We start from the raw sequence: 22,874 nt of genomic DNA on the forward strand, positions 1-22,874 counted from the left end.
TACTTAAAAAACCTTTAATTTATTTTTATAAAATCTCTTTTTATTAATTAAAACATTATTTTAATAATTTAAAAAACTCAGGATATTATAGTTTACACCAAAGATATCTTTCAATCGAAAGTCATAAATTAATTCATTTAAGATATATAAATTATCTAAATAAAATTTGTTTCTTTTAATATAGTCTTTTCCATATATATCACCTGGTATTGAATCGTCTGATAACATTTAAGAAACTCAGATATTTACGGGTCATCCTCGTGAACAATAAACTCTATAAATACCTGTGAATTGCACGGTATAAAATCTGCTATATTTCACTTCAGTGGCTTGTGGCCAAACTCTATTTGCAATCTCACGTACTCTTAAGACTGATAATCAAATTAATTAGTCCATCACATGATCACCCTTAAAGGTTTACATAGAGAACAATTAAAAGATAAGCAGAGACATTAAAGTTTTGAATAAACTATAACCGAATGGTTAAATACGAATAAATTAAGAACCAGAAATAAAAGATAGATGAAATATGTTAGAAAATAGAAACTAAAGTAGTAACAGAACCCATAAAATCCAAAGATAGGTATGCAACAAGGCAAAACGAAAATATATGGCAGAAGCTACTGTGACAGAATATCAGGTTGCATTTTGCTATACTTCGCTAACAATTAATCAAGATGCATCTCTAAATCATTTCTGGTAAACAAGAGATGATTCCCTTTGCTCTTTTTGGCTGATAAAGCGATAGTTAAGAAGCATCTGAATTATGTACAGTATACAACTAAAAGGATCATATCTCAGCAAGTTACTATTATTTTCTAACTGTTTATATGTTATTCATGAAAATTTTCACCGATAGATAATACAAACCTGTATAAGTTAGAAATTCGAAAACCCTCTATCTAACAATTTGTGAAACCTTTTGATCGGCTTCAAACCAAATGACAGAATTAAGCAGAAGATCATAAAATTAATACTGATTATGGTAGCTGAACGAGTTTTCCTATATGCAAGGTACTATTGGATTTTTTTATTGTCAAATTTTCATTTTTTTTTTTTCTAAGATTGGACAAAGAAAATCGAAGACAATAGGCAATATCTCTTTTATACGGTTGTGTTCTATAGTTCTATATCAATTTGTAGTCTTGTAGAGTTATGGAGTCGACTTTAGACACAAGTGAAAGAAAGAATAACAGACTCAAAACAAGAATTCCTTTACTGCTTTCAAATTTATACTAATTCAAGAAAATTACAAAGACAGTTTCAGATACAATAAATATGCTAGAGAACTGGTAAAAAAGCTAGAGATATATCATTTAAACTTAACTGCTGGAAAAATATGCATCGACTCAAAAAGGTAAAACCCTTGGTTTGAGCTCACCAAATTACCTATGAATCGTCTTTTATGAATGGCTGACTTTCCAAGCTACCATAAGTATCGGTTTGTATGATATCTTCCCGTTGCTTGTATCGCTTAATAATGGTTTTGGACAATAAGATATAATGAGCATCAGTGTTTGTGATTTCTGCTTGTTCCTGCAAGGACAGAACATGCTCAAGTTCCACCTCTACTTCACCCATTGTTGGTCTCTCATCCGCATCATGCTTCACACATCTTAGGGTGATATCTATAAAGACTTTGACAAGAAACGAAGTAAGATCGGCAAGAGAAAATACACTGTGCATGATGCACATTCTGTTATTGCAAAAAGTGACAAAAGCAGTGCATATATATTACAAGGAGAGAGAAAGAAAGCTAATAATAGAAAGCGTAAAATACGCAACAGAAAATAAAGCATAACAAACTATTATTCGTGAGACCCCCCCTCAAGCTGGGAATAGAGATTCAACATTCCCAGCTTGGAACATAAAGCTGTGAACATTGAAGGTGAGAGAGACTTGGTGAAGATGTCGGCAAGCTAGTGTGGAGAAGCAACAGGAAGTAATTTAAGCAGACCAGATTGAAGTTTCTCGCGAACTAGATGATAATCAATATCAATGTGTTTAGTACGTTCATGGAATACTTGATTGGTTGCGATATGCAAAGCGGACTGATTATCACAGTAAAGAAGAGCTGGTTGGTGAGCAGAAACATGCAGATCATTGAGGAGATAAGTGAGCCATTGAAGCTCACAAGTTGTGGTGGCGAGAGCACAGTATTCAACTTCAGATGAACTACGAGGAACGCCATGAGATGAGAGAATCACCAAGATAAACGGAAAATCCTCTGATAGAGCAGCGAGTATCAAGACATCCTGCCCAATCGGAGTCACTAAAAGCTTTGAGATGGAGAAAGCTGTTGGTTGGAAAAAATAGGCCTGATCCGGGTGCTTGCTTCAAGTAACGTAAAATGCGAAAAATGGCTTGTGAGTTGTGAGTGAGCAGTGGATGGAGCAGACATGAATTGACTTAGATGATGGACAGCATATGAAATATTTGGGCGAGTTGTGGTAAAATAAATGAGACGTCAAAGTAATCTACGATATGACGAAGGATCTGTAAGGGGAGTGCCAGAGGATGCAGAGAGGCGTGAAGTGTAATCCATAGGCGTGGAAACAGGACGAGAGGCCATCATTCCACAATCAGACAAAATATCCAGAACATATTTGCGCTGAGAAAGGTGAATGCCAGACTTGTTGCGAGCAACTTCAAACCCCAAAAAATATTTAAGATTGCCCAGATCCTTAATCTTAAAGGCAACATCAAGAAGACCAGTAATAAGTTGAATTTCAGAAAGATTGTTGCCAACTAAAACAATATCATCCACGTAAATGAGGATGGCTGTAGTAGATGAATCAGAAAATTTCAGAAACAAGGAATGATCCGATGCAGATTGATGATAGCCATGTTGAATAAGAAAAGAAGATAATTTTGCAAACCACTGTCGACTAACTTGTTTCAGGCCATATATTGATTTTTGCAATTTGTACACTTGGTTGGAATATGTTGGACGCATGCCGGGAGGAAGACTCATGTAAACTTCTTCATTCAAGTCTCCAGGAAGAAATGCATTATTCACATCTAGTTGCTTGACATGCCAATCAAAAATAGCTACAAGGGCAAGAAGGAGTCGGACTGTGGTAAGCTTGGCAACTGGGGAAAAAGTAGCAAGGTAATCTAAGCCTTCCACTTCTGTGTAACCTTTCGCAACAAGTCTCGCTTTGTACCGCTCAATGCTACCATCTGCATTATACTTGATCTTGTATATCCAACGACACCCAACAACTTGCTTGTTAGGTGGTAGTGGAGTGAGAGTCCAAGTGTGATTCATTTTCAATGCCTCTAATTCAGCTTGCATTGCCTTAAGCCAGCAGTCATGCTTGACAGCTTCAGCGTACGAGTGAGGATCGGAAACAGCAGAAATGGAAGACAAAAGCTTAAAAATCATTAGAAAAATGGGAATAAGAAATATATTTCTCAATAGGATAAAGTATACCTGGATGAAGATTGGTAGAAGTTGATGTGAGAGAGTGGTGATAATCTTGCAAGTAAGAGGGCGGGTTGCGGAGTCTAGTTGAACGACGCAATGGAGAAGAATTTGGTTGAAGAGAATTTGCAGTAGTAGAGTCTGGAGCTAAAGGAATGGAATCATGTGATGTTGTGACAGGATTTGAAGAAGTGACATTGTGTTGGAGAGGATCGGGTAAAACAGAAATCAAGTCATGAGAAGGAGAATGAAGGCCAAAAGAAATGGGTGAAATAGCGGGAATATTGGATGCAGATGATGTGGATTGCAACAGTGGAAAATGATTTTCATAAAAGGACACATTACGTGAAATTGTAATGACTCCAGTATGAAGGTCATAGGTGATGTAGCCTTTGGTAGTAGGTGAAAAGCCTAGAAAGACACAAGGGTGAGCTCTGGGGTCTAGTTTCTTTCGATTGGCAGTGGAAGTAGACACGTAGCATAAGCATCCAAATACTCTCAATTCAGTGATATCACAAGTTTGACCATAAAGTTTTTGAAAAGGAGTTTTATTATCAAGTAGAGGTGTAGTGATGCGGTTAATTAAATACGTGGCATGTAATAATGCATAACTCCAAAAACAATAGGGTAATTTTGAATGAAAAAGAAGAGCACGAGTAACATTCAACAAATGTTGATGTTTGCGCTCAACGACTCCATTTTGCTGCGGAGTTTCAATGCAAGTGGTTTGATGAACAATCCCTTTAGAATTAAAAAAATTCTGCATTAAAAACTCAGCACCATTGTCTGTTTGAATTGTTTGAATTCGAGTATTAAATTGATTTTCAATTAGATTAATGAAATTAGAAATGTGCATACGGGTTTCAGATTTATTAATCATTAAGAAAATCCATGTGAAATGAGTGTTGTCATCTACAATGGTAAAAAAGAATTTATGACCATGTATGGAAGATATGCAGGAGTAGGGTCCCCATATATCCATATGTAAAAGAGAAAAAGGACGTGATGCAGTAGAATGACTGGATGAAAATGAAAGTTTACGCTGTTTGGCATAATGACAAATGTTGCAAGTAAAATCTTTATTTATGGTCAAACATGGTTATAACTGTTGCATATTATGAAGACGAGTATTAGACAAATGTCCAAGGTAAAAATGCCACAAATCAATTGGGATTACATCACATTTTGGGTGAATTATGGTAGAATGTATAAAATGAGGTTTGAAATGATGAGGTATAAGCTGATAGAGACCACCCCACACATCAACTGAACCAATCTTCATCTTGGTTCTGGTATTCTGTATGAAGCAAACATTATTAGTGAAGGTAATTTGATATGAAGTAGTTGAAACTAGCTTAGAAACAGAGATTAGATTGAAGGCAAATGAAGATATATATAACACATCGGTGAGCTGAAAATTGGAAGAAAAATAAACTGTGCCAGAGTGTGTTGTTGTAACCTTATGACCATTGGGAAGATTGACAATAACAGGCTCAATAAGTTTGTAAGAGGTGAAAAATTGAAGTGAGCAAGTAACATGATCAGTGGCTCCCGAATCAATGATCCAAGGAGTAGTATCGAAGGAGTGTGTGGTGCAAATAAGAGGCTGAACACTACCTAAAGGTTGAGATGTGTGTGCAGAAGAAGTAGTAATAGAACCAATTTGATTTATACGAGCTGAGTGTGAAGCTGAAGAAGCCTGGGATGGCTGTTGAATTAAGGCTAACAAAGCTTGATATTATTGAGGAGTGAAACGAATCTCTTGGTGCTCAGTGGAAGCAGAAAGATCTTTCTCATTGGCCGTCGCCTCAGTGGTCAAAGCACTCTTAGCAGATGTAGATTGTTATTGGAGAAACGATGGCCAGGAGGGAAGCCATGTTTCTTATAACATGTATCTACTGTATGGCCATTCTTTCCGCAGTGGGAGCAAGCTTTCCCACGATTAGAGCTACTCTTGCCATTTTTGTCAAGGAAGCCATGCTTACGGTAACATGTGCTTTCAGTATGACCATTTCGACCACAAAAATTGCACGTAGAGTTCATGATGGTAGCATTAGCAAATCCATTTTTAACGTCAGCTAAGGAATCAGAAACAGAAAATTGGCGTTCCTGTTCTGCAACATAGGAGAAAATTTTGTTAATAGGGGGTAAAGGATCCATTAACAAAACATGAGATCTAACATTTGCGTATTGATCATTGAGCCCTCTAAGAAACTGCATGGCTTGATCCTCCAATTTTCATTGAGCGAGAATAGATGAAACTTTGCATATACATTTCACAATGCATACACAAATCGGGTCTGGTCGAAAGTTCTCAAGCTCATCCCATATAATCCTTAACTGAGTAAAGTAGTCGGTGACAGATAAGTCACCTTGCTTGTTCGAGGAAGCTTCGAGTTGTAAAGCAGAAATGCGAAGAAGATCTCCCTGAGAATAACGTGATTTTAGATCACGCCAAATCTCTTCTGCAAAATCCATCCAAAGAATGCTTTGTCTTATTGAGGAAGAAACAGAGTGCACAAGCCAGGAGACCACCATATTATTACATCGTTTCCAAGCACTATAGATACGGTCAGAGGAAGGTGGTTGTGGAGCACTACCATCCACAAATTCGACTTTGTTTTTAGCACTGAGAGTCGTGAGCATGGATCTGCTCCAGGAGTGATAATTTGTGGAATCAAGTGATGGAGAAACTAGTGCCATAGTAGGGTTTTCATTGGGATGCAAAAACAAGAAACTATGAATATTCAGTGAGGGATCAACTTCATCACTCATGGTTGCAAAATGGCAAAACCAGAGGAGAAGGATGAAGATGGAAACCGGAAAAAAGATGATTGTCAGGCCCTGATACCATGACAATAAATGAAGTAAGATTGACAAGAGAAAATACACTGTGCACAATGCACATTCTGTTATTGCAAAAAGTGACAAAAGCAGTGGATATATATTACAAGGAGAGAGAAAGAAAGCTAATAACAGAAAGCATAAAATACGCAACAGAAAATAAAGCATAACAAACTATTATTCGTGAGAGACTTGCAATCACTCTGGGGCAAGGGAAATCTTTCCTTTGATATTCGGATCAATATCCATCTCAAGAGGATTCTCCCAAAGATTTCCTCTTATTGCCATGTCGTAAACTATTTTCCCCACACAACTTCTAGTAGAACAACACCAAATGAGAAAACATCATATTTATCTGTAACGGTATTGTCCCTGAAAAACTCCGTAGCTACGTAACCATTAGTATCTATAAGTGAAAGTATTAGTTTAGTTTAACTCACAAAAATGAAAATCCATTGTAGTAAATAAACTCATAAAATAAGAAAATTACCTGCAGTATATACTTTAATTGGCTTAGGCTTTGACGTAAAACGTGCACCCTGTATGCTAAGGCTGAAATCCGTGAGTTTTGGGTGCATGTTGTGATCCAAAACAATGTTTTAAGATTTGGTGTTACAGTGAAAAATGGTGACCTTTGCTCCGGCGTGAAGGTAGTGTAGTCCACGCGCTGCTCCAATGCAGATCTCTAGCCTTTTCTTCCATGACAGTGCTTGTATGTGTTGATCTAGAGATCCATTGGACATGTACTCGAACACACCAATCTTCTCATCTTTGAGGTTGCAAAATCCTATAAGAGAGATGATATTAGGGTGAGGAAGCTGGCAGAGCAACCCTATTTCGTTCTTCAACTCTTCTTCCCATTCACGAGTGCTTTCCACATTAAATCGCTTCACTGCGACTTCATAATGAGAAGCATCATTATGTCGGAAATAACCTTTGTATACTTTAGCATATGCTCCTTTTGTAATTAGTCTGTTTTGATCAAAGTTGTTGGTTGCTTTCTTAAGATCAGACTGAAAATGGACGGCACAGCTCTTCGATTACTGTTGGATACCCTGTACCAGTACCACTTGAATTTCTGTCGCCAAAACATTTCACAAACATTATTATTGTAACACCACAAAGAAACTTCACCTTTGCTCTGCAATCCAATCTTTACATATTGTTTCTTTTATGCGTTTGGTTGCAACTTCCCGATCCTTTCGTCCATTCGCTATAAGTCAGAAATTCAAAATAAAAAAGAAATGGTCAAATTAAGTATAATTTCTCACTACCTTCCTTCGGTTAATTACAACAATTTTTTTTTGCAATTTTTTTTATTTTGGTTACTGGCTTGTTGGCATCCAAGATTATTACAATGACAACTTATGGTAAAATGAAAATGCTAGAAACAGGGATCACAAGAAACGCTACAAGTATCTAAACTAATATCAATTTATCACCTACATTTCTTGAATATCACCATCTTCTGCGTTGGATTACAGTTTCATTTCAATCCCAAAGGCCCGGGGAATAATGGTTCTAGACAATAAGGTATATTCAGTGTGGGTGTTTGTGATATCTGCTTGTTCTTGCAAGGACAGAACATGCTCAAGTTCCACCTCTACTTCACCTATTGTTGGTCGCTCAGCTGGTTCATAATCCAAGCATCTTACCATGATATCCGCAAAGACGCGCCAGCACTCTGGTGCAATCTTTCCTTTGATATTCAGATCAATATTCTCCTCAACCGACTTCTCCAGAAGTTCCCTTTCCATTGAGATCACTAAATAATGCATTCCACACACAACTTGCAGTAGAGCCATACCAAATGAGAAAACATCCCATTTATCTGTAACCGTACCGTCAATGACATACTCCAAAGGCATGTAGCCAAGTATGCCTATAATATAAGTGAAAGTATTAGCTGATAGAAATTCATCCCAGTAAGCTGATATAGTAATAATTATATATAAAAAAAATGTTACCTATAATATGGTCTCCATTAATTTGTTTTGGCTTTGAATCAAACCGTGCTCCCTGTATGCTAAGGCCGAAACCTGCGAGTTTTGGCTTCATGTTGGCATCCAAAAGAATTGTACTGGGACTGAGAATACAGTGAAAGATGGAGCGCTTTAATCCGGCGTGAAGGTAGTGTAGTCCACGCGCTGCTCCAATGAAGATCTGTACCCTTTTCTTCCATGTCAGTTCCCCACGCTCTAGGCATTCATAGAGAGATCCGTTGGACATGTACTCATACACAATAATCTTGTCATTTTCATGGTTGCAGAATCCTATAAGAGAGACAATATTAGGGTGACGAAGCTGGCAGAGCAACTCTATTTCAGTCTTGAACACTGCACTGTTTTCCTCTTTAAATCGCTTCACTGCGACCAGATAATCAGAAGCGTCATGACGTTGGAGGCAACCTTTATATATTATACTAAATGCTCCACGTCCAATTACTCTGTCTTCGTCAAAATTGTTGGTTGATTTCCTGAGATCAGACAAAGAAAATTGATGGCAGAGCTCTTGTATTATCGTTGGATACCGTCTTTGAGATGAACTTGTGTGGCCAAAACATTTGAGAAACATAGTTCCAATTTGTGACATGACAGACACCTGCTTCCTTAACTACCCGTCACTTACCAAAAGCATTCACCACTGCAACACCTCGATCATTGGGTGTGTGGGGTATGTTCGGGTCGGTTGGGGTTTGCCCCAACTCAGTTCGCCTACAATTTTTACAAAAATCAACAGAAATTCATTTTTTTTTTTTAAGAATGGAAAGACTACAAAGATATTTATTGAACTTAAGTTTCAATGCTGTTGACTAATTCAATGCTGTTGACTAATTCAATCCCTTTCTATTCAATACTAAGTTAAATTCATCTGTTGAATTGAATTTATTTGTTAAAATTAATTATAAATTTGAAATTCATATTTTTAAGAATTAAATTATTATTTTTTTATGTCTCATTTTTTAATTCATCAAATAGAATTTTGAGAGAAAATAAAAATTCTTATGATATAACTTTTATGTATATTTTTTTTTTATCATTATTAATAATATTATTTTTATGACAGAAATAGATAGATACAAAAATAATATCTTATAAGAATAAAAATATAAGAAATGAAAATAAGTTTTATCTTAAACAAGAATTTATATTTAATTTATTTAAAGTTTAATTTGACCTAACTTATATAATAAAAAAAAATATTTAAAATTAAAAAAAATATTTTAATATTTAAAAAGGCTTAAGTTCAAACTTATTAAAAAAAAATACATGTTAGATCATATATGTCAACCTATTTATCTAAATAATATAATATAATAAAAAGTTTAATACATATATTATACTATTAATAATATAATTAATTAGGTAAATTTATAGTACAAAAAATTAAATTATTAATATTATTAGAACTAATATTTTAGTTTATATAATGTATAAGTTAAATGTTTATTCTATATAACTAAAATTTAAAACAAATTATGCATATCAATAAATATTATGTTTGAAATATAATTATATTTAAATTTTGAATAAATAGATATTTTAAAATATACAAATTATTGTGGAAGAAAGAAAAATACCGGAAGGGAAGGGATTAAATAATGTTTATAAAAAATTTAACATTTTTTAAAATAGTGAAGTAGTAGCGTGAGTACAGACAAATAGTTAAGAATAAAGAACATAGAATTTTTATACTGCTCGTTAGTCTCAATCACCAAGATTATGTTTAATTCTTGATTAAGTGATACAAATATTCTTTCACAAGCCACTTCTAACTTAACTTAAGTATTATTTGAGTTACCTCTTCAAGTAACTACTCGAGTATTTTTGAACAACAAATCTCTTTAAACTTTAACAACCAAGTATTCTTCACAACACAACTTCTTTAAACTTCAAGCAATTACACAAAGTTAAGTCCAGAAATCACTTATTGCTTCTTCTTATTTTCAAGACATGATACAATCAAATTAAGTATAAAGATTTTAAAGAAAGAATGAATAAAGTTTTTACAATTGTTCTCACTATCTTGTTGAGTTTTTAAACTTATTTATACAAGTATTTCATGAAGATGGCCGTTACAAATTTTCCTTTTCTTTATTTCTTGTTATTTTTCCTGGAAAGGTGCCAAACCTGCGCACATAACAATTTCTGATAATTAATAAGCTTATCTCAAACATAATTAATGATGCTTCAGTTTTCATTTTTAAAAGGACTATGATACGTATGTGTAAGCTGCTATTGTGTTACTATATATTATGACTTTTTTATAAGGGCTCAAAAGTGCCATCATGCATCCTTTTGGAATTGCTTGAAGCGGATGCAACCATCTTGTGATTTTGGATGCGGCAGCACTCCCTTTAAAATGGTGCAGACTTAACCAAGATTTAGAGCTATTTCACAAATGTAAGGAGATAAACTGTAATTGGTTCCTCACCACATAAAGTAGAAGAAAAGTAAGATTTCCGTAGACACTGCCTTAAATACGAGTTGTTCGACACATCTAATAAACCGACACCTCATTAAATATATTATAAATTAATATTAAATTAAAAAAAGAAAACACAGTAAAAGACAAAATTAACAGTATAAGGGTTGAGTTTTGAGAGATGAAAGATAATAATGGAATCACCTCATGTTATGTAGTGAGAATGTTAAATCAACTTAGTGAGGGATTGGATTGTGTGAAATACAAACTCTCCAATACTTAAAAAGTCAAAAATTCAATCCACAAAAAGTCGAGTAATAAATGTTAGAAATGATTTGAGCACTATCATACTTAATTTTGACTGTGACATCAAACCAGATTTTTTTTCTAGCTTTTTGAACTTTTGTAATATCTCCAATCAACTAAAGGGTTAGATGACTCATAAACAACTGAGCACCAAGAAAACAAAAGATTGAATTAAAATAAGAAGCATTAGTTTATCACATACCAGGTTTCGCTTGTCAGTCACAGATTATTTCACTCAATTAAAAATTCTTTTGGATGAATTCGAGAATTTTAGACCGAGTCCTGTTTGCAAGTGTTCAAAGCCTTGTTACTGCGGTGCCCGCAAACTTGCACAAGATTACCAAGAGCAAGATTTGGTGATTAGATTTTTGAGAGGCTTTAATAAGCAATTTACCAATGTGAGATATCAGATTATGTTAACTGATCCATTTTTGAAAGGCTTTTTCTGTTGTTATGTAACAAGAAAGGCAGTTTAATTTGGGTATCCAGATATGGATGTTGCCCCAACCCAAATCACACGCCTTATACTGTTACAAGCTAAGAAATCAAGGGAGTGCAAATACAGTCTGTGTTGAGAACAATACAACACTTGAAGTTAACCTGGGGACAAGTTATTCTCAAAATTCGTTTCAATAAAACTCACTTTATGTCCCTTAAGTCCCTTAGTCATTACTACATATACTGGTACTGTCCAAATTAAAATTTTCATAACCTTGTCTAATGTTCTACATGCACCCGAATTTAAGGGCAATCTCATTTCTATTACCAAACTCACGGCCACTCTTAATTGTTTTCTTGAAATTCATCCTTATTTGTGTTTCATTAAGCAGATACCCGATTTCAAGATGATTGGTTTAGCTAAACCAATTGGAGAACTGCTAGTGGCAATCCAACATTCAATGGAGGCAAAGCAAACCGCTGACCAACATGACATCAAAGTCAATTGCAATGCCTTAGCTATTAAAAAAGAAGATGCCACCTTGTGACACTAGCCAATTGTCAAAACAGAAAAAGGTTACCTTATATTGTCATAGTTCTACATATTCCATGCAATCTTTTGAATTCGTGAATGTTGATATATGGAGGCCTTATTCAATTCCTTTTATTCATGGTTACAATTTTTTTTAACTATGGTAGATGACTTCCCGATTCACTTGGACTGTTTTAATGCAAAACAAATCAGAAACCAAGAAGTATCTCTAAAAAAATGTTGCATATTCAAAGATTGCCTTATTTCAATTATGATGCATGACTTTTATCTCACCAAAGTCATTTCGCACCAAACATCATGAGTTGAATCTCGTCAACAAAATGGCATTATTGAGAGGAAGCATCAACATATAACTAACGTTGCAAGATCATTGATTCTCCGAGCACAACTACCACACAAACTTTGGTCTTATACCATCACACATTCACACACTCCATACATATCATTATTCATTAAATGCATTCCAACTCCTTTACTGCATAATAAATTACCATATGAAAGTCTGCATAAACAACTTCCTACCTTATTGCACCTCAAATTGTTTGGTTGCTTATACAACTTACTCACTGATCAAATTGTTTCCAGAAATATATCTTTTTTGAAACTCATTTTCCATTCTTATCAGCCTGCTGTTTTCAACATGTTAGTTCTCCACCAGGAACTATCTACGGTTGCTATTGTAACAAGCGTCGCTGCATATAATGTATGTGAGAGTTCCATCCCGGTCTGTCTGCCCTGGGAATAATGGTGGTGGAATGTAAGGTATAAACACCATCGGTGTTTGTGATATCTGCTTGTTCCTGCAAAGACAGAGCATGCTCAAGTTCCACCTCTACTTCACCCATTGACGGTCTCTCATCTGCTTCATTCAAGCATCTTAGGGTGACATCTATAAAGACTTGCCAACACTCTGGTGCAATCTTTCCTTTTATGTTCGGATCAATATCCTCCTCAACGGGCTTCTCCAGAAAATATCCCCTTTTTATCATGTCGAAAAATCTTCTTCCCCAAACAACTTCTAGTAGAACCACACCAAATGAGAAAACATCACATCTATCTGTCACGGTACTGTCCTTGTAATACTCCGGTGCTATGTACCCCAAAGTACCTATTAGTGAAAGTATTAGCTTAATTTAAGTGATGAAAATGAAAATTCTTTGTAAATAGTAAGCTCATAAAATTCAATAAAAATATTACCTTTAATATTGTCTAAATGAATTGGTTTAGGTTTTGACTTAAAATCTGCTCCCTTTACGCTATAGCCTAAATAGGTGAGTTTTGGGTGCATGTTGTGATCCAAAAGAATGCTGACAGGTTTGATATCAAGGTGAATGATAGTGCGCTTTAATCCGGCATGAAGGTAGTGTAGTCCACGCGCTGCTCCAATGCAGATCTCTACCCTTTTCTTCCATGAGAGTGCTTGTAGGTGTCGATCTAGAGATCTATTGGACATGTATTCATACACAATAATCATCTCATCTTTGTGGTTGCAGAATCCTATAAGAGAGATGATATTAGGGTGACGAAGCTGGCAGTGCAACTCTATTTCATTCTTGAACGGTTGTTCCCATCCACGAGTGCTTTTCACATTAAATCGCTTCACTGCGACGGCATAGTGATTATGTTGGAGATAACCTTTATATACTTTACTACCATCGAATCCTTCTCCAATTAGTCTGCTTTGATCAAAGTTGTTGGTTGCTTTCTTAAGATCAGCCAGAGAAAATTTACAACACAACTCTTCGATTACTGTTGGATACGATGAATTTCTGTCGCCAAAACATTTCACGAACATAATTATTGTGACACCACAAACAAACCTGACCTTTGCTCTGCAATCCAATCTTGACTAAGCTTGTCTTGTTATTGTTTCATTTAAGCGTTGGTTGCAGCTTCCTGACCCTTTCATCCATTCGCCATTCATCAAAATCAATATCAAATGGTCAATGAGTATAACTTCTCGGTATCTTCCTTCGCTTTTCAATAATTAACAATGCTAACTTTTGTTCCACAAAATAATTAGTTTCACGACATCACTAAAGATAAGGTCAGGGATTCTTTACCTTTCTTTATTCATAAATATCGTCATTTTTTATTAGCTTAAATAACTTTTTTTTTAAGTTTGTTTGGTCTGCAATCCAATCTTGATAAATTGTTTCATTTACGCGATTGGTTGCAGCTTTCCCATCCTTTTGTACATTCGTCTTAAGTCAAAAATTCAAAATAAAAAATAAATGCTCAAATTACTATAACTTCTCACTGTATTCCTTCCATTATCAATAATTAATGATGCTTCACTATCTTTACTTTTGTTATTCATAAACTAGACTTTTTATTTTTATTAGTTGAGTAAAATGATATTTAATTGATTATATAAATAAAAATTGATAATAATAATAATAATAGATATAAAGTATAATAATATTAAGAATAAGTTAAAAATAATATTAAAAATGAAATATACACTAACTTGTTATACATTATTGATTTTTTTAAAACAACATTATAGCATTTATTTGAATTTTCATTTTTTTTATTAATAACTAAATAAATCTGATGTTATATAAACATAAGTAGTCTTATCATGTATGTAATAATGTCGTAGCACTAAATACATTAAATTATCATCTTGAAATTATCTATATTCATAATAAATATGAGGTTATAAAAAAATAAGTACAATTTAGTATGTAATAGTTTTATTACATTTAGTATTTAATAATAATCACATACCAATAAATACATCAAATTATTATTGTATATGAAATGTATGAATGACAAGTATAAAATTGTTTATATTCATAACGATTTTGATGTTATAAAAAATAGGTAGTCTTATCATACATGTAATAATGTCATAACAGTAAATACATTATATTATTATTTTAAAATTGTCTATATTCATAATAAATGAGGTTATAAAAAAAAATAAGTACAATTTATATTATTGTGGAAATATATTAATTATTAGTAATTATTAAAATATTTTAATCCAATTATTTTCATTAATATATATATATATATATATATTAATTTTTTGCTTTAATTTTGACATATATTTTCACATAATATATTTTTTATTTTTCTATTTTATTTATATAACTAATATTTTTATATAAAAAAGTTTTTAGGGTGTTTTTACAATAATATTTAGTAGCATATTCTTATTTTATCATTAAAATGATAATTAATTACGAAAAAATATTTATTATTAGTAACCCTTTTAAATATTTCAAATGATTATGCATATAATTGAAAACAAAAATTTGTTATTCTTTTTATCCCATTGAAAACAAATATAATTGATTACACATAAATATTTTTTTACTTATTGTGATATATTGTTATGATGTTATTGAAATATATTTATTATTACAACAACTTACTGAGGGTTTAGGACTTATGATTTTAGGGTTTAGGTTTTTAGAATTTAGAGTTTAAGGTTTAGGGTTTTAGGATTTTTTAATTATTAATTTAACATATTCTTATTTAAAATTTTGATTTTCTTATACACTAATTTTTTTTTATATTTATTAGTATATATCATGTTTTTTCTTCCATTTTATTTTATTTTATACATTTATCTTTTTATTTATATTTAGTAGTAGTTTATTTTATACTATTTTAGAAATAAATAATTATTATAAATTATTAAAATATTTTAATTCAATTATGTTAATTTATTTTGATATATATCGATTCTTTTCCTTTCATTTTGATTTTTTATACATTTTTTAATTTATATTTAGTAGTAATTTATTTACTATTTTTTTCTTTAATTTTGATATATTTTTTTCACATAATATGTTTTGTATTTATTTTATTTTATTTTTATAAATAATATTTTATATAGAAAAGGTTTTGTGAGAGTTTTGGCGGAAAAAATTGTTACAGAACTCTTCCTTTATATTATTAATTAATAGGTATCATCAACTACTTTATATGATGATAACAACGTACAGATTTAGACATGCTAATTTTAAAGTTTAACTATTAGATTAACTTTAATAATTTATAAATATAATTAATTAGATGTCAAGCTGTTAGCACGAAATTATTTTGAAAAATTAGGAGAAAATAATTTATGTTTAGTTTATTTCTTTTATATATTGTTATCTAATCAAAAATTAATCGTATATAATAAATTTGTTATCTTTTTCTTTTATATATAAATATTACTTTATATACTATATTTGTAATTGTAATCGCTACTAGAATTTCTCTTATTACATGCGAGTCAGGAAACTTTCCTTAAGAAATTTGCTTCTACACCTTTAACATATGATAAATAACCTTTTAAACTTTTAAATTGTAAATTATAGGTCTAACACTCAATCATACAAAATTAGTTTGTAAGGTGCGTGTTGCCCCCAACTTATATACTTTTTAATTATTTTATTTCTAATTGATGTGAGACTTGAGAAAAATCTTTTAATTCTTAAACTTATAAATTTATGTATATATATTTTTTATTTTTCCTGTGGATTAAAATTGACAGGAAAATCTGCAAAAAAAGTTACTTGCAAAATTTTTCTACCATTTAGTAAATATTACTTGTGAATTTATTTTTACAAGAAAATTCGCAAAAACACAAGATAAAATTCTTATAACCTTTTTTGCAAATTTTACCATGAAATTTTTTTCTATAATCATTAAAATTGTAGCAAAATTTAGAAAAAAAATTATAAATTATTTTTCATAAAAATTTCTGTAAATTATTAATAAATTTACAAAAAAAATTTGTGAAATTATTATTGTAAGAAAATTCGCAAAAAAAAAAATCTGCGAATATCTTTTTATAAAAAAATTCACAAGGAAAATCACATTTTTCTAGTAGTGAATCATTTAACATTTATACTATAAATATATAAACATTAAGCTTAAAAAATATTATATTAAAAAAATTGAGTGATTTTTGTTGTATTATTTTACTTTATAAAGGCAAAGGGTTTGTCGCCAAACTGTTATGGTGAATCCTTCCCTTAAGATGAGGATTTTGCCGATTTTAAATTTTTTTGTCTTATATTTAATCCACATTGTGTTTCATGACCTCCAGACATAGTGAAACTAGCGCAGGAAAAGAATCAGACTGTGTTAACGAAAAATTCCCGAGCACATAGACTCAGACCATAAAATATAATACAACTACCGGAGATGCTGCAGTATAAATAGCAAAGCAATGAATGAAGTTTTTACAAGCATGTAGTTTGACCAATCAAACGTACATATATAGTCGTACAAATCGAATGCAATTAAAGCTAAAACAACAAATCATTGCTGGATTTCTTGCATTCCTTTCAAATTTATACAATGTTTATATGTTGCTCATGTGTAGTGGTTCCATTAAAAGTTAAGTGTGAGATGACTTTGTTTTATGTGACAAAGCTTCCTCTATCTATTGATCTGTCCTCATCTATATATGTTGTCAGATATTTTTCTAAGATTGGACAGAGAAATTTGAAGATGATAAATGGCTCTTTTGTATAGAGTTGTCTTGTGTAGTTCTATATCAGTTTCTTGTAGAGTTATGGAGTCGAGATTAGACACAAGTAGACTGAAGCAGGAACCTTTACTACTTTCAAATTTATATACTAGTTTAAGAAAATTGCAATATGACAGTTTCAGATACAATCAAAAAGCTAAAACCCTTTATTTGAGCTCATCAAATTACGTACGAAACATGTCTTCTAATTAAGTCACTGACTCACTTTCTTCTAAGCTACCATAACTATCGGTTTCTAGATATCTTCCCGTTCCTTGTATCAGTACTGGTGGAATGTAAGTTATATTCACCATTGATGTTTGACATATCTGCTTCTTCCTGGAAAGTAAATTTATTTGTTCTCATTTTATCTCTTACCTTCTATTAATTTCTACAACTAGTACGTGTTAATATGTTTCTTAAAAACATTATTCTTTGAACATAATAAAAAAAGATAGTTATGTAAAATATGTTTCTTAAAAACATTATTAATATTCTTTGAACTTAATAAAAAAAGATAGTTATATATTAATTTCTAACCATATGTTTCTCAAATAAAATAAGATATAAATAAAAATATATTAATGCACAATATTATTATGAATCACCTGCAACATTTTTCTCGCAACAAATTAATTAACGTTGTGTTCATAATTACGAAAACAATATCAAAATATGAAAACTCATTTTCAAATGATATCAGCGTTCACAAATATTAATTTTTTATTTCAATTTTTTTATATATAATTTAATTCATAATAATTTTTACATTCAATTCACAAATGCTTATATTATTAGATTATTTTAATTTAATAATGATTTGTGTATTTAAAGAATGACTTTTAATGAAAAAATGTCTAATGTAATAATTATTAAACTTAAAATATATTAAGAGTCATTATAGATTATTTTACAATTATTAAAATTAATTCTCTCTCTCTCTTTTCACTTCATTAAGAATAATTTTGACAATAAAAATAATTTTTTTGAAAAAAAAAAGTTATAGAAGTTAAGATTTAGCTTTAAAAAACGAACAAATCTCTTCCATGACTTTGAATATTGTTGTTGTTCTCATGGAGGAGGGTTTTGCAAAAAAAAAAAAAAAAAAAATTGTCAAGAACTCATTAAAAAGTGTCAACACCATATAGAAATTAAGAAAAGAAAATTAATATTAATTATTTTATCCAAATTTTAAGAACTTCCACCGGTCATAGAATTATTATCATTTGTATTAGTTATTATTTTTATTTTTCTACAAGTGTTTATGGAGTTTATCTAAATAATTCATAAAGTCATATTTCTGTCCTTTTTATATAAAGAAATAGAACATATTGTTACTCTCTATCTTCGTTAAAATCAAATTCTTAATATATTTGAAATCAAACAAAACATTTGAAGAAATGGTATTCGTAAAGAAAATTTCAAAACATATTCCTTGTTAGTTATTAGACATAAAATAAAAATTTATATTCTTAAAGTAAATTATTTAAGAACAAAATCTTGAAATTAATAAAGATATATTACAAAAATATGTTATATAAATAATATAAATGTATTAAACAAATTTGATTAATAAACTTTCTAAATATAAATCATAAAGTAGCTAGAGGAAGTAAGTGAGAGAATGAATTCCATATTTGCATATGGAGAAGATACATAGTCACCATTGAATTATGAATGTACTTACCATTGTACACACGTTAATATTATCATTGCATTTGTATTACAACAATATAAATACGATGAACATTATAAGATTTTACACATGTATTATTTCCCCAGTGTTACATTATACTAGTGAAGATGGAGAGCAAGCTTTTGTCTAGCTGGTACAATCTTGAATCTACAGTGCCATCATCTTACGTGCAACCACCAGACAGAAGACCCGGCAACGCTGTTCTGGCCACCGGACTGAACATTCCGGTGATTGATCTTCAAGGACAATATCATGATGATATCGTAAGGAACATTATCAAATCCTCTGAGGAGTTTGGATTTTTCCAGGTGCAATATTTTTTCAATGTTGTTTCAGTTTTCCACTTTGCCTTGCTTCATAAAATACCTAATTACTTAATCCATCAAATTATAAAAAATAATTAATTTAGTTGATAAAATAAATTTATTCTATATATATATATATATATATATATATATATATTAAAATTATAAATAAAAACAAAGGAAATATATGATTTCATTATTTTAATTTTTTTGCATATATTTTTTAAGTTTTCTTTAATTTTTTTATGCATTATTTGAATTAAAATATATTTGATAACTTAATATATGATTTATTTAAATTTTTTTAAATATGAAACAAATTTCTTGCAAATTTCCTCTAATCCGATAGAATTTGACAGAAATGATGTTAAATTTAATTTATTTTTATTCACAAACTAGTTTTTTAACATGTGGATTTCATAGAAAAAATATTTATTATATATAACTAAATTTTATAATAAATTATATATACAAATAAATATTATATTTAAATATATAAATAATATTTAAAATCTATGTAAATAATTTTTTTAAATATGTGAATATTATTTTAAATTTAAGATAAATAATTTATATTATGATACAAGATTATTTTTTCTTATAAAAAATAATATTAAAATAAATTCTTAAATAAATATGATAAATAAAAAGTTATAAAAATTATTAAATACGTTCTTGTTGAATAATAGTGTTTAAAATTACTTTTACACAAAAATATATATATATATATATATATATATATATATATATATATATATATATATATATATTCTTATTTAATATATAAGAGTTTATTAAATTTGAAACACATCCCACTTTTTGTGACATGGGTTGGAAGAGCCATCCTTTTACCATAGCTTAGAGTAAGCATGCATGTTCAATTATGAAGGTGAAATATTTGTTTCTGATATTTAGGTTATCAATCATGGAGTTGCTAAGGAGGTAATGGATGGTGCATTGGGGATGTTCAAAGAGTTCCATGGCATGCCTCCCGATGAAAAGATAAGGGAAAGCTCAAAAGACCCAAATGGAAGTTGCAAGCTCTATACAAGCAGTGGCAGGAATGTTCAAGAGACTCTCTATTGGAAAGACTCATTACAACACCCCTGTTATGGAGAATTCCTTCAATTTTGGCCTGAGAAGCCTCAGGGATATAGGTAAATTCTTCTATTTTCTACTATTTTCTTTCATTTTAATATGTAATGTGTGATAAGATGCAATAAAGTTTCACATCATTAAAGGAAGAAAAAAAAATTGAATTTATAGACCACAAATATTTAGAATGAGATAATTTGTAAAATAAGGAAACTACTTCTTTAATTATTGACTTGAATTAAAATATCTGATAAATTCATTTCACTTTAGATTAACGATTATTCTTATTTTTATTTTATCTTATTTTAAAAGACTTAAATTATAAACTGTTTTTTGTTAATAAAAAAATTAAAAGTTAAAATTATATTTAACTTTAAATTTTATTATACACGTATTTATAATTTTATCACAATATTTAATCATCGATTTTCCAATCAATAATCATTTATGAGCCTTTATTAATCTAATCCTTTAGAAGATATGAGAAAAGAGGGACAGTTTTCATTTTCTTTTCTTAACAATTCCAAAATTTAGAAATTTTTTTATTTCATACTCTAACGGTGTGTATACTTATCAATCAATACATGTCTAGTCTTTTCATGCCTATAATCTATCTTGGGCCGAGATATCAGGCCCAAAAGTTTGGGAAGGTTAAAACTTCTTTGTTTATGTTTAAAAGTAAAATAAATCACACATGTTTCATTCAACAAAATTAATTGTTCCCATTATCCCTGTCCTACAATTAATTGTTTAATTATCATTTTCTTTTTGCAATTTTCAGGGAGATTATTGGGAAATACACCCAGGAACTAAGAACACTGGGACTCAAAATTTTGGATCTGATTTCTGAAGGGCTTGGACTGGGCCCAGAATATTTCCATGGAAACTTAACTGCAAACCCAGTAATGCTATCTCATCACTACCCTCCTTGCCCTGAACCAAGTTTGACATTGGGAACATCCAGGCACAAAGATCCCAACCTTCTTACCATTCTTCTTCAACAAGCAGAGATCTCTGCACTTCAAGTTTTCAAAGATGGGGCATGGATTCCTGTTGAGCCAATTCCCAATGCCTTTGTAGTTAACATGGGCTTTATGCTCCAGGTATAAGAATATATTAATATATTTTTCCCTCTAGCTCATGATTTACCAATTCTAGTGTTTGATCTCTACTATCAAGTAATTATAGAAATTATTGAACTCCCTAAGTCACAAGAAGATGCATTGGATTTAATAATGTGATACATTGTCAACCAATCACGTACTTTTATACATGAAAAATTTGTTGACTTTTATAATGACTGTCTAAAAATTCACACCAACAATGATTTTTTATTAATTAAAATTGCTTTACACGGACACCACAAGACTAATATAGCTAGTCCAAACAACTTTTTTTTTTTTTTTTTATGTATATCATTTATCTTTTGGAGTTATACATTTGTTATAAACACAATCTATTTTACTTTAATGACTATACACCGTTAGCAAGTAATAAAAAATCACTGTACTATGACTTTTAAGGTAACATAAGTCAACATATTTACCGGACATAGTTTATAATAAGATGACATTTTACTATTAGTTAGTACAGACCTATTTTCTCATAGTCTTTTAGCATGTACTACAGTGTAGATTTTCCTATTGTTTTTTTTTTTTTTCTCAGTTCAGGTGTGTTTACCTTGTATATGAATCTGAACATTGGAGTTTTGTTCTTTGACTGATGTAGATCATTAGCAATGGAAAGCTCATTGGTGCTGAACACCGTGTTGTCACAAATTCAAACAGTTCGAGGCACACTATTGCCTATTTCATTAACCCGACAAAAGAGACCCTTATAGAACCTGCCAAGCCTCTGCTGAATGCAACTTCTTCAGCACCCATATACCGATCCATGACATTTGGAGAATTGCTGGGAAACTTTTTGAGCAAGGGTCCTTACTTTGAACCTGAATTGCGCATATAATCTTTCAAGAGACTATAAAATTGAAATCTACCTGCCAAATGGTATCGGTTTTCCTTGCAGTATCCAAACTTTGAATAACTTGGTGATTTGATGTAAGCGGGTGACAATTATCTTTATGTGTTTTTTTTTTTAAATCTTTTCAGTTTTCTTTTTTTATCTCTCTTTTTATATTTATCCATTTGTTAGGATTTTAATAGTTTTTGAATTTAGCCTTTCTGTTCTTATATATACTGGTATCAAAGATCTATTGAGGGGAAGAATGTTAATATTTACCATCATATATTATACTTTATGAAGGCCAAGGGTTAGTGGCCAAATTGCTATGATGAATCTTTCTC

General features: G+C 30.9%; 3 protein-coding genes and 1 pseudogene across 5 annotated transcripts; 1 reads left to right on the forward strand and 3 right to left on the reverse strand.

Annotated features, from left to right (window-relative positions):
• Positions 1–3,691: 3,691 nt before the first annotated feature.
• LOC109813261 (receptor-like protein kinase ANXUR2) lies at positions 3,692–9,007 on the reverse strand. 3 transcript variants are annotated; one of them, XR_014433412.1, is made up of 5 exons: positions 8,239–9,006; positions 7,718–8,153; positions 7,406–7,484; positions 6,762–7,314; positions 3,692–6,643 (listed from the first exon to the last, which is right to left on the reverse strand). XR_014433412.1 is itself a non-coding variant. In XM_083073098.1 (2 exons), exons 1-2 carry the CDS (start codon positions 8,861–8,863, stop codon positions 7,750–7,752), a joined length of 1,029 nt encoding a protein of 342 aa, XP_082929224.1. In that variant the 5' UTR covers positions 8,864–9,007; the 3' UTR covers positions 7,569–7,749. The 3 variants fall into 3 exon arrangements, 1 of the variants encoding a protein (XP_082929224.1); XR_014433411.1 differs by having other exon boundaries at positions 6,762–7,326; XM_083073098.1 differs by lacking the exons at positions 3,692–6,643; positions 6,762–7,314; positions 7,406–7,484 and having other exon boundaries at positions 7,569–8,153; positions 8,239–9,007.
• On the reverse strand, positions 6,818–7,410 carry LOC145957539 (receptor-like protein kinase FERONIA; annotated as a pseudogene).
• A 3,193-nt stretch (positions 9,008–12,200) lies between the features above and the next one.
• Positions 12,201–14,000, reverse strand: LOC109813280 (receptor-like protein kinase FERONIA). Its single transcript, XM_020377449.3, has 2 exons — positions 13,191–14,000; positions 12,201–13,101 (listed from the first exon to the last, which is right to left on the reverse strand). The coding sequence occupies exons 1-2, from the start codon at positions 13,786–13,788 to the stop codon at positions 12,668–12,670; spliced, it is 1,032 nt and encodes a 343-aa protein (XP_020233038.2). The 5' UTR covers positions 13,789–14,000; the 3' UTR covers positions 12,201–12,667.
• A 5,239-nt stretch (positions 14,001–19,239) lies between these two features.
• LOC109790305 (protein DOWNY MILDEW RESISTANCE 6) lies at positions 19,240–22,868 on the forward strand. Its single transcript, XM_020349432.3, has 4 exons — positions 19,240–19,479; positions 20,392–20,633; positions 21,353–21,674; positions 22,300–22,868. The coding sequence occupies exons 1-4, from the start codon at positions 19,279–19,281 to the stop codon at positions 22,534–22,536; spliced, it is 1,002 nt and encodes a 333-aa protein (XP_020205021.2). The 5' UTR covers positions 19,240–19,278; the 3' UTR covers positions 22,537–22,868.
• The last annotated feature ends 6 nt before the right edge of the window (positions 22,869–22,874 follow it).

Source organism: Cajanus cajan, chromosome 4 (assembly GCF_000230855.2).
Source record: "Cajanus cajan strain Asha chromosome 4, NIPB_CcT2T_4, whole genome shotgun sequence".
In the NCBI taxonomy this organism is placed as follows: domain Eukaryota; kingdom Viridiplantae; phylum Streptophyta; class Magnoliopsida; order Fabales; family Fabaceae; genus Cajanus; species Cajanus cajan.

Coding starts and splice junctions, on each gene's coding strand:
- LOC109813261 (XM_083073098.1), bottom strand. CDS start 8,863: ATGTCACAAATTGGAACTATGTTTCTCAAATGTTTTGGCCACACAAGT. Junction 8,154..8,238: donor TAATGGAGACCATATTATAG/GTAACATTTTTT, acceptor CTTATATTATAG/GCATACTTGGCTACATGCCT.
- LOC109813280 (XM_020377449.3), bottom strand. CDS start 13,788: ATGTTCGTGAAATGTTTTGGCGACAGAAATTCATCGTATCCAACAGTA. Junction 13,102..13,190: donor TCATTTAGACAATATTAAAG/GTAATATTTTTA, acceptor TTTCACTAATAG/GTACTTTGGGGTACATAGCA.
- LOC109790305 (XM_020349432.3), top strand. CDS start 19,279: ATGGAGAGCAAGCTTTTGTCTAGCTGGTACAATCTTGAATCTACAGTG. Junction 19,480..20,391: donor AGGAGTTTGGATTTTTCCAG/GTGCAATATTTT, acceptor TCTGATATTTAG/GTTATCAATCATGGAGTTGC. Junction 21,675..22,299: donor ACATGGGCTTTATGCTCCAG/GTATAAGAATAT, acceptor TGACTGATGTAG/ATCATTAGCAATGGAAAGCT.